The sequence below is a fragment of the Carlito syrichta genome, unplaced genomic scaffold (assembly GCF_000164805.1).
Source record: "Carlito syrichta isolate Samal-C Ts95f unplaced genomic scaffold, Tarsius_syrichta-2.0.1 Scaffold131031, whole genome shotgun sequence".
In the NCBI taxonomy this organism is placed as follows: domain Eukaryota; kingdom Metazoa; phylum Chordata; class Mammalia; order Primates; family Tarsiidae; genus Carlito; species Carlito syrichta.
This window is the reverse complement of record NW_007075127.1, coordinates 1-11,255: the sequence shown is the minus strand read 5'-3', so window position 1 is coordinate 11,255 and position 11,255 is coordinate 1. Positions and strand designations below refer to the sequence as shown.

The 11,255-nt window shown below is 48.0% G+C and overlaps 1 protein-coding gene across 2 annotated transcripts; it reads left to right on the top strand.

Moving 5' to 3' along the window:
- The first annotated feature begins 440 nt into the window (after positions 1 to 440).
- LOC103250673 (HCLS1-associated protein X-1) lies at positions 441 to 6,771 on the top strand. Of its 2 annotated transcripts, XM_008049266.2 has the most exons (8): positions 441 to 640; positions 1,902 to 3,970; positions 4,503 to 4,762; positions 5,143 to 5,330; positions 5,839 to 5,890; positions 6,033 to 6,139; positions 6,265 to 6,355; positions 6,502 to 6,771. In XM_008049266.2, exons 2-8 carry the CDS (start codon positions 3,918 to 3,920, stop codon positions 6,585 to 6,587), a joined length of 837 nt encoding a protein of 278 aa, XP_008047457.1. In that variant the 5' UTR covers positions 441 to 640; positions 1,902 to 3,917; the 3' UTR covers positions 6,588 to 6,771. The 2 variants fall into 2 exon arrangements, with proteins under 2 accessions (XP_008047457.1, XP_021563820.1); XM_021708145.1 differs by lacking the exon at positions 441 to 640 and having other exon boundaries at positions 3,833 to 3,970; positions 4,644 to 4,762.
- The last annotated feature ends 4,484 nt before the right edge of the window (positions 6,772 to 11,255 follow it).

Below are 11,255 nucleotides of genomic sequence, written 5' to 3'. Positions count from 1 at the left end.
TGGGGGAGAGTGCATCATGGCCAAGACCATCAACACTTCAGATGTCTCAGTGTGTATTTATTTCTTGTGAAATAGCCAAGGAGTTCTAATTTTCACCCAACACCAGGGGCATGGATGCCAAGATCAGTCAGTAAATTTCACAGTGCTTACAGATGACATTCAATTTTACAAAGTACTTTCACATACATCCTCTCACTTGATTCTTACAACAGAGGTCAGTAGCTTCCCTGTTTTATATGTGAGGAAACTGAGGCTAAGAGATGGAATAATTTGCCCAGGATCATGCAGCTATTAAAAAGCACAGCTGGGACTAAGACCTAAATATCCTTCTGTGACACCATGCTTACTTTGTGCGGGTAGGGAAGCTTGGACTCAGAATATAAATTCCCAAGATTCGTTTGCTGATCCCTTTTACTCTCTCTTCTCCTGGCCTCCTGGGTAGCAGTCCTTTGAGAAACAAGGTTTTCATTCCGGTACTCCTGCTGCCTCCTTCAACTTGCCTTCAGCCCTAGGAAGTGGGGGGCCCATCAATCCGGCCACAGCTGCTGCCTACCCACCTGCCCCCTTTATGCACATTCTGACCCCCCATCAGCAGCCGCACTCCCAGATCCTTCACCATCACCTGCAGCAGGATGGCCAGGTAATAGCCCTTCCCCCTCTTTCCTTTCCCTTCCTCTTCCTTCCTATCCCTTAAAACTACCTCCCCTTTCCTTTTCTTACCCTTCCTCACCACCACCTTCACCCAGTCCCTCCCCAGCGCCAGCCATGGGCACACAGCACACACAGACACAAGCGCACATAACACAAGCGGCCGGCAAAGGAAATGTCAGAGAAGGGGCCAGATTGAACCTTTTTTGCCCAGTTCCTTTGGTGCCTTTGTCCTTCACTTCCTCCCATGCCACAGCTGTCCTCATCCCATCAGACCTGGGTCACACCTCCCCTTGTACCTCTCCCAGCCTTTCCCCTTCCCTGACATAATTCCCTTCTAATGATGGAGTTCTATTGTCAAAGTTTGTCCCTTTATTTTCCATATATCCTGGTTCTGCCTCAGCTACCATATTTGCAGATGATTCTCTGTTGCCAGCGCCAGCAGGAGGAGCAGGTAATTAAATTGAATGATGATATGCTTGAACCCACTCCTTTTCAGTCCCCATTTCACCTCCACAGCCTCAGGGAACTTGAAAAGACTGCGCGGTCACAAATCGGGATACACAAACACAAACACCTTGCTGAGCTCTCTGGCCTCCCCTTCCTCTTTCCTCATCCCTTCCCCAACACCCTCTTTATCTTTCTACCCTTCTCCAAGCTCTGGAAAACACTTGGTTACTGGAACAGAAAAGATTCTTGGGGCAGCTTCTGGAGCCTGAGGCCTCAGACTGTCTCTCCTGCCTTGCTTGAAATGGGCTCACAGATGAGATGTGCAGTGGGGTTGGGGATCCATGGGTTGGTGCAAGTGGCCTCTTGAGAGCTCCATCACAGTTAGCTGGAGCTGGAATAAGGGATTCCTTGCTCTCGGAGACAGCATCCAAATTGAGGCATTCATGGGGTTCACTGAAAATGAAATCACTTTGTGATCACTCATCTCCAGGAGCAGGGGAAGGGTGGTAGGGTGGTGGGAGAAGACAGAACTGGAAATGAGTGGAACTGACTCACTGTTGTTTCCAAAGGTATCTTGCTCTCTCTTCATCTTTTCCCTACTTAAAGGTCAAACATACCTTCTTTCTTTTTTAAAAGAGGGGCCCTAGCAGCTATGTACACCACATTGTCTATGGCCAAGAACTAACAGAAATAAGGGAAACAGGAGAGCAAGACAATTTGCACAGCTCCACCTACAGATGTTCCAATGAGTACCACTAACTAGACACCTTTTTCCTCCCCATCATCCTCCCATTCCCCTGCAGACGGGCAGCGGGCAACGTAGCCAGACCAGCTCCATCCCGCAGAAGCCCCAGACCAACAAGTCTGCCTACAACAGCTACAGCTGGGGGGCCAACTGAGGCCCTGACCCTCTTCTCCTGGTCCCATCTTCTGAGAGGGCTTCTCAGCCTGGAAACTATGGAAACAGCATCAAAGAGAAAGGAATGTGGGGGGGGGGGTTCTGCCACCCCCCACCCCCAGCGGCCCATCCCATGCCTCAGCTTCATGTCTGTCCCATTCCCATACCATCCCCACCCTGTTGTATGTATTATAGGATTTGTATTTTCTCCTTTTTTTTTCCTTCCTTCCCTCTTCCTCCCTCCTCCTCCCCCTTGCATTCAAGATTATGAAACTTTGCTGTGGGCCCTGCCCTTCCTTTGCTTCCTCCTATTCACCCTGGTGGTGTATGGGTGAGGTGGGGAGGGGGGACCCCTAAATATATATCAGCCCAACAGCCCTAAGTCTTCTTTATTATTAGGAAAACAAAACAACAACAAAAAAAGGCGTCATGAATATGAACAGCATTGTCAGATGAATTAGTTGAAGTGTTTTTTTTTTTTTGTACTGTGTCCTCAAATTTAATGGATTAATGTGTCTTGTATATATAAAAAGAAAACCTCTACCTTCAGCCTCTGCCCATTCTTGCTCCATCTAGGACATCCTCAGTCTCGTCGGTGACCAGCTTGGTGAATAAGTATTACCATACCAACCGCCTCCTCTAGCAGGCCCCGGAAGGCAGTGGAATAAAATGAAATCTTCGCCCTTTAAGAACTACTCTGACCTTAATGTGCTAGTAGTATCTTGTCTTTGAGGGGCTTCCCTTCCCTTCATCCCTAAGACTTTCACAACCCGGTGACTGGAAAGAACCATCACAAATGTTCGTTTTCTTCAGAAACTGCTACATCTACAGCAGAGTTCAGGCAGTAAAAAAAAAAGAAAAAGGATAGAGGAGACTGGGTGAAAAGGTTGGGGAGGATTAAGGTGGAGGCGATACAATTTCAAAGAATAAAAGTGCCTTTATGGAGGCGTAAGTTTGACTTTAGTTCGGTCTAGGCAAGTACATTAAGAAGTGCGGGCGGCACATGCTAGAGCTTTGGGGCCCCTTTCCCTCTAGTATTGGACTACAGGAGTTCTTCCTTCTTGGATGCTTTCATGTGACATAGCATCCCAATCCCTTGAAAAGGAGGGGTCTAGAGCAGGGTCTGGCATGGGAACGGGGTACACAGGGAGGGACAGGTGGGTGGAGAGGCTGTAAAAGTGGTATGAAAAAGATACTTCCCAGTTCTCTGTTCCCTCCCAGGACTCTTCACTGGCTTCCCTTTTCTTACTTTCCTTTGTCTTGCTGGTTGCAGAGTCTGTTTAAGAAGCTTAAAAGAATCCTTTATGGGTTATGACCTAGTAGCTAGGGAGATGGAGGACGCTAGGTCTGTGTGTCCCCATGCCTTTAACTCTGCAGAAGTCAGTGCTCAAAGGATCTTGGTAAGACGTTTTGTCCATCCCTCTAGTAGACACCACCCAGGCCAGTCTAGAAACAAACAGAACCAAGGAAGGGGTCGAGGGGGCTCTGCTGTCCGGCTGGCTGGCCCGGGTGTGGCAAGCGGGACGAAGGCGGGTCCTCGGCTGGCGCGGCTGTGCTGCCCCCTGGTGGCTGCATCTGGTACGTCCAGAGTCAAGCCTTCCAAGCGCCTTTTTGGGCCTGATTGTGTAGCAGGAAGGAGAATCGACTTAGGAAAAAGGTGGTCCTTGGAAAATGAGAGTTCGTCACGTCCACTCCCCTCGAAGGAAACTGGTCTCCGAAAGGTGGGGGGAGATAAAGCTATTCAAATTGGTGAAAAGCCACCCGCCCTGATTCCAGCGTCCAGCTTTACCGTCGTTTTACGACACCTCGCGGGCTTGCTTTCCGGCAGCGTGGATGACGCCTCGCTCACTTCCGACAGCGCCGCGCAGGCTGGGGCGAATGGCCGCTGGCGGGGTTCAAAGGTTCGAGTCCCAATTCGGGAATGAGCCTCTTTGACCTTTTCCGGGGCTTTTTTGGCTTTCCTGCACCTCGGAGGTGAGAGTAGGCCCGGGTCGGACAAAGGCGGGTTGGTCTGGGGGGGAGCTTGGCCCCGTACACGCTATTTTGGGGAACGCATCTTCTCCACTCCTTCAACGCCTGTGGAGAGAGCAGAAGTCGCAGCATTAAGCACTCACCGCACAACAGTAGCCAAGCCGGTCGTTAAGAGGAGAAACAGCAACCTAAACCTTTCTCCAGCTCGGGGTGATGCAACAGGGACCCAGGCGGGGAAGACAATGGGGTCTGGGAAAGAGGCCAATAAGCAGATGAGCAGGACGTTGGGGGAGAGGGGAGGGGTGGAAAGAGAACTGGGGGGAGGTGTTTCGGGGAGTTGCGAGGTGAGGACTGACTTTGATAAAAACAAACCAGAAAGAGCTGTCAGCTGTTATGTTTTGATTTGACGGCCAGTCCTTCAACCCTCTCCCTAGCCTTCCGAACCCCTGCTCTTGTCCCGCTTTGCCACCCATGAGTTGATGGTGTGGCTTAAGTAGTGCTGAAATCTTGGTGGCCAATCTGCCTCCACTCTCAGCCACAGAGATCCCTTTTTTGGAGGGATGACTCGAGATGAAGATGAGGATGATGAGGAAGAAGAAGAAAGCGGCACATGGGGCCATGGAAGCCCAAGGTTTGATGGTCCCCATCCCTCTGAGGAATTTGGCTTCGGCTTCAGCTTCAGCCCAGGAGGAGGGATGCGTTTCCACGATAACTTCGGCTTTGATGACCTAGTACGAGATTTCAATAGCATCTTCAGCGAGATGGGGGCCTGGACCTTGCCTTCCCATCCTCCTGGTGTGTGGCTTTCCCTGAGGGAGAACCCGTGGTTTCTAGTGGGTTGGTGGGTGAAATACAGAGCCAGCAGGGAGTCGTTGGGGGATGGGAAGTGTGAGAAGACTGGTGATTTCAGGGAGTTTTAAAAGAACCCAAGTCCTAATTTAAAAAAAAAATGAACTGGGTGTGGTGATGTGCACTTCTAGTCCTAGCTACTTGGGAGACCGAGGCAGAAGGAGGATCTCTTGAGCCCAGGAAGTTGAAGCTGTAGTGAGCCAAGATCGTGCCACTGCACTCCAGCCTGGATGACAGAGCAGGACCACTTCTCAAAAAAAAAAAAAAAAGGAAGGAGTCCAACTAGTCCTTTCCCACCTCAGCATCCACCTGTCACCTTTCTGTAGAACTTCCAGGTCCCCAGTCAGAGACACCTGGTGAGAGACTGCAGGAGGGACAGACACTTCGGGACTCAATGCTTAAGTATCCAGATAGTCACCAGCCCAGGATCTTTGGGGGGGTCTCGGAGAGTGATGCAAGAACCGAATCCTCAAAACCAGCGCCAGACTGGGGCTCCCAGAGACCTTTTCATAGGGTGAGTACCCCATCTGGGCCTCAAGTGAGAGCCTGTGGGAGACACTAAGTGCAAAGATTGTAGTCCTTGTTTGAATCTGATAGACTGAGGTTGGAATCCTAGGCCCTCCACTTAGTATATATGTGTTTTCTATATTAAGCTTCTTGTAGAATTTTCTTTGGGGGAAAAGAAATCAGTGTTCTGCTGTCTCTTTAAAAACAAAACAACCTCACATCTTTAAAATAAAAATAAATAAAATTTAAAACAAACAAAAATCACTGGTCTAGGTGATTCTTGGATCAAGCAGGATTGTTTAGGGAGGATAGGAAAGTGTCAGTTTAGGAACACTTTTTGGTAGAAGGATACATAAACAGCCAGGAAGAAAGAAGGAATGGGTAAATAGAGTTATCCAGAATGGAATTCTTTCTCCTGGGAAAGCAGTTATGGAGCTTGGGAGTATCTTGGGGTCTGTGACCTTCCGAGTTTCAGATTGGAAGATGTCTTTTTCCTACTGTGGCTTATCCTGCAGTTTGATGATGTGTGGCCTGTGACCCCCCATCCCAGAGCCAGAGAGGACAATGGTGAGTCTGGAAGAGGGAGTGTTTACCAGCCCTCTGTTAGTCTTCAGCAGTTCTATTCTACCCCTCTTCCCCCCGAAGTTTCTTCTCACCTTTTATTCTTGTACTCTTTTTCTCTTGGTTCTTCATCTCTCTGCCCTTCTAGATCTTGATTCGCGGGTTTCCCAGGAGGGTCTTGGCCCAGTTCTGCAGCCCCAGCCCAAATCTTATTTCAAGAGCATCTCTGTGACTAAGATTACTAAGCCAGACGGGGTGAGTTGAAAGAGAGGGGTAAAGAAAACACCATGGACTGCCTTGGAAAGAGGAGTCTCTATAGAGAAACCACTGGACATAACCTTTAGTGATGTTAGGAATATGGTGGGGATGTTTCCTTGCAGGTGGTAGAAGAGCATCGGACTGTGGTGGACAGTGAGGGCCACAGAGAGACCACAGTAACCCGACAAGAGGCAGATAGCAGTCCTAGAAGTGGTAAGTTAAGAGTGATTCAGAGGGTTCCATCCTAAGACTCCTTGGGGTAGGGAGTCTTTCTTTTACCTTTTAATATGGTTTCTCTCCTTTGCCTCTGCCCATTCTCTGTCATTTAGCTTATCTATTTGTATGACTTTCTTCCTTAGATCCAGAACCACCAAGACCACCAACCCTAGATGATGCCTTTTCCATCCTGGATTTATTCCTAGGACGTTGGTTCCGGTCCCGGTAGCCTTGTTAAACCAACCCCCAGAGGCCTTTGGATTCTTTCCACCTCCACCCATTGTCCACCATCAATAAGCTCAGCTCCGTCTCCTGCCACCTCAGGAGCTTGGAGATGTGAAACGGTGAATTGGGAGCATGTCAGTATGTCACTCACCCAAACTGGCCAATAAAAAAACCTTTATTTATGCTAATTCCTTGGTCTTGGTTTTGTCAAGGCTATTTCTTTTCTTTTTTCTTTGAATTGGAGTCTCATTCTATCTCCCAGGCTGAGTGCAGTAGCATAATCACAACCACCGCAGCCTCAACCTGCTGGCCTCAGGCGATTCTTATGCCTTAGCCTTCCAAGTAGCTGGAGCCACTGGCACATGTCACCACATCCAGCTAATTTTTTGGTTTTTTGTAGAGATGAGGTCTCGCCATGTTGCCCAGGCTAGTCTCAAACCCCTGGGCTCAGGCAGTCTTCCCACCTCTGCCTCCCAAAGTGCTGGGATTATAGGCGTGAACTACCACGCCCAGCCAAGACAATTTCATTTTCTAGAACCTTCGAGGACTTCCCAAATTATTTTGACCCCCAAAATAATTCTCCTTACTTCTTAATTTTTTGTTCTACTTCTAAAACAAAAATCATTCTTCTTCTACTTCTAGGGTCAGGCACCAGTAGAAAATGATTTCTCTTACTGAGAAGATTAACTAGAGATAATTCCAGGGAATTTCTAGAAAGGGATGCATCAGATTTCCACAAAAAGGGTTTGGGTGTGGAAATATAGGATAACTGCTTCCCTGAGTGTGGAATCACTGACTGGAGAGTTCATGAGATAATTTGAGGAAGTACATAGGCAAATATTTATTTTACTGCCTTTTTTTTTTTTTTTTTTTTGGAGTTGGAGTCTCACTCCATCGCCCAGGCTGGAGTGCAGTGGCACTCTTACGGCCACCCCAGCATCAACCTGCTGGGCTCCGGTGATCTTTCTACCTCAGCCTTCCAAGTAGCCAGAACTACAGGTAGGTACTACCACACCTGGCTAATTTTTTGATTTATTGTAGAGACGAGGTCTCACCATGTTGCCCCAAGCTGATCTTGAACCCATGGGCTTAGGCGGTCCTCTCACCTCAGCCTTCCAAAGTGCTGGGATTACAGGCTTGAGCCACCCGCCTGGCTTTTTTTTTTTTTTTTTTTTTAGTTAGGGTCTCACTCTGTCATCCAGGCTGGAGCTCAGTGGCATGATCACAACGATCATGACTCATGGCAGCCCCAACCTCCTGGGTTCAGGCGATCCCTCCACCTCAGCATCCTGAGTAGCTGGGACTATAGGTGCGGTATATATGACCATATCAGCTAATTTTTTTTTTATTTTTGTAGAGACGAGGTTTCACTATGTTGCCCAGCCTAGTCTCAAAATCTTGGGCCCAAGCAATCTGCCCCTGCCTTGACCTCCCAAAATGCTGGGATTATAGGTGTGAGCCACTGCACCTGACTACTTTCCTGGCTATTTTTTAATTTTAATTTTAATTTTTGAGTCCTAATCTCACTTTCTTGCCCAGGCTGGAATGTAGTGGCATACTGATGGCTATTGTAGCCTCAACCTGCTGGGCTCAGGCAGTCCTGCCTTAGCCTTCCAAGCAGATGGAACTGTAGGCGTGCGCCATCACACCTGGCTAATTTTTTTATTTATTGTAGAGACGAGGTCTCACCATGTTGCTCAGGCTGGTTTCCAAACCTTGGGCTCAGGCAATCTTCTCAGCGCCACCTCCCAAAGTGCTAGAATTGCAGGCATGAGCCACTGCACCTGGCATTATTTTTTATTTTTATGTATATTAGAGAAAATATAACTAGCACAAATGTTATCAGGTCTTTTTTTCATTAAAGAAGTTTCTAACCAACCATGGTGGCTCATGCCTGTAATCCTAGCACTTTGGGACGGGGAGGCAAAAAGATTGCCTGATCTCAGGGATCCAAGACCAGTCTTAACAACATAGTGAGATCTTATCTTTACAATAAATCAAAAAATTAGCAGGGCATGGTGACACACCCCTGTAGTTCCAGCTACTTGGAAGGCTGAGGTGAAAGGATCGCCTAAACCCAGCAGGTCAAGGCTGTGGTAGCCATGATTTGTGCCACTGCAGTCCAGCCTGGGAGACAGTGAGACTCTGACACACACACAAAAAAAAGTTTCTAGTGTCTTACCTTTGGTACTTCAGTGGGCCAGAGGAGGAAGGGAGGCGAAGGAGGAGGTTGGGGGAGGGAGAATGGGAAAAAAAAATAATCTCAGCTACTCAGGAGGCTGAGGATTGCTTGAGGCCAGGAGTTTGCGACTTGCCTGGGCAACATAACAAGAAAATTTTGTTTAGCTGGGCATGGTGGGATGTGCGTATAGTCCCAGCTGCTTAGGCTGAGGTGGAATGGTCCCTGGAGCCCAAGAGTTTGAAGCTGCGGGAGCTATGATCATACCTCTGTATCCAGCCTGGACAACAGAATGAGATCTTGTATCTTTTTTTTTTTCTTTAAAGTGAGAAAGCAGGATTTATTGAAAGGACAGGAAAGCTCCCACAGTGGGAGGGGACCGAAGGGGTTGCCCTGAGACCTTGTATCTTAAAAAAGTGGTTTAACATTGTGGTTAAGAATGCCAGATCTTACACATTTATTTACCTCCATTTCCTCTGGAAATCCCATGAAAATGACAATAAAGGGATTTTTATTTTTATTTTTAATTTTTTAATTTTTAAAAATTTTTTCACTCTGTCGCCCAGACTGGAGTGCAGTGGCCGCTCCCGGCCACCGCAGCCTCTACCTGCTGGGATCTGGCGATCCTTCCGACTCAGCCTTCCAACTAGCCAGAATTACAGGCATGCGCTACCACGCCCAGCTGATTTTTTTTTTTTTTTATTGTAGAGATGAAGTCTCGCTGCCTAGGCGGGTCTCGAACCCGTGGGCTCAGGCAATCCACTCACCTCAGCCTCCCAAAGGCGTGGGATTACAGGCTGAGCCACCGAGCCCGGCAATAAAGGGATTTTTTTTTTTTTTTTGAGTTAGAGTCTCACTCCTTCGCCTAGACTGGAGTACAGTGGCCCCTCCCGGTCACTGCAGCCTTGACCTGCTGGGCTTCGGTGATCCTTCCGCCTCAGCCTTCCGAGTAGCCGGAATTACAGGCGCGTACTACCACGCCCGGCTGATTTTTTGATTTATTGTAGAGATGAGGTCTCGCTGCCCAGGCGGGTCTCGAACCTGCGGGCTCAGGCAATCCGCTCACCTCAGCCTTCCAAAGGCGCGGGATTACAGGCTGAGCCACTGAGCCCGGCTTAATAAAGGGATTTTTATAACGGCATATCACAAGAGCACAGGACAAGAGATGACAGTAATGAAAATTCATCTTTTTGTTCTCTTTTATTATATTTTTTGGTAAACAAGAGTTGTTGATTTATTGTAGCCAAATTTATCTTTTCCTTTATGGTTAGTGCCTATCTTTAGAGTTCTCTTATAACCCAGGGTTAAAGAGATGTTCTGGCCGAGCGTGGTGGCTCAAGCCTGTATTCCCAGCACTTTAGGAGGCCGAGGCGAGAGGATTGCCTGAATCCAGGGGTTCGAGATCAGCCTAGGCAACTTGGAGAGACCTCGTCTCTACAATAAATAAAAAAATTAGCCGGGTGTGGTGGTGTGCACCTGTAGTTCCAATTACTTGAAAGGCTGAAGCAGAAGAATCGCCTGAGCCCAGCAGGTCTAGGCTGAGGTGGCTGTGAGCATGCCACTGCACTCAACCTGGGCAACAGAGTGAGACACTGACTCAAAAAAAAAAAAAAAAAAAAAAAGAATGCTCTCCTATATTACCTACTACAGATTTTATAGTTTTGCCTTTTACATTTAGGTTTTCGGTTTTTTGGGGTTTTTTGAGTCGGGGTGAGTCAGGACTCTGTCAACCAGGTTGGAGTGCAGTGGCACAATTATGGCTCACCGCAGCCTTAACCCTTTGGGCTCAGGCTATTCTGCCTAAGCCTCCCAAATAATGGGACTAGACTTGTGCCACCAGGCCTGGCTAATTTTTTTGTTTTTATTTTTTGTAGAGGCAAGGTCTCACCATGTTGCCCAGCCTGTACATTTAGGGTTTTTTTTTTTTTTCGAGTTGGAGTCTCACTCTGTCGCCCAGGCTGGAGTGCAGTGGCATGCTCCTGGCCCCCGCAGCCTCCACTTGCTGGGCTCAGGCGATCCTTCTGCCTCAGCCTTCCAAGTAGCTGAAACTACAGGTGCCTACTACCACGACTGGATAATTTTTTGATTTATTGTAGAGACGAGGTCTCGCCATGTTGCCCAGGCTGGTCTCGAACCACTGAGCTCAGGTAATTCTCTCACCTCTGCTTCCCAAAGTATTGGGATTTCAGGTGTGAGCCACCATGCCCAGCTACCTATTTCAAAACAATATGTTGTACACAATACATGTATACATTTTTTGTCAATTAAAACAAAAGGAAGACCAAACAAAATGGTGCAATGTCTTCAAAATACTGAAGGAAAATTCTTTTCGATCTAGACTTCTCTATCCAGTTAACTATCATTTAAATGTGAGCATATAAAGACATATTTGTGCTGGGTTCGGTGGCTCAGCCTGTAATCCCAACGCTTTGGGAGGCTGAGGTGAGTGGATTGCCTGAGCCCATGGGTTTGAGACCCGCCTGGGCAACTTGG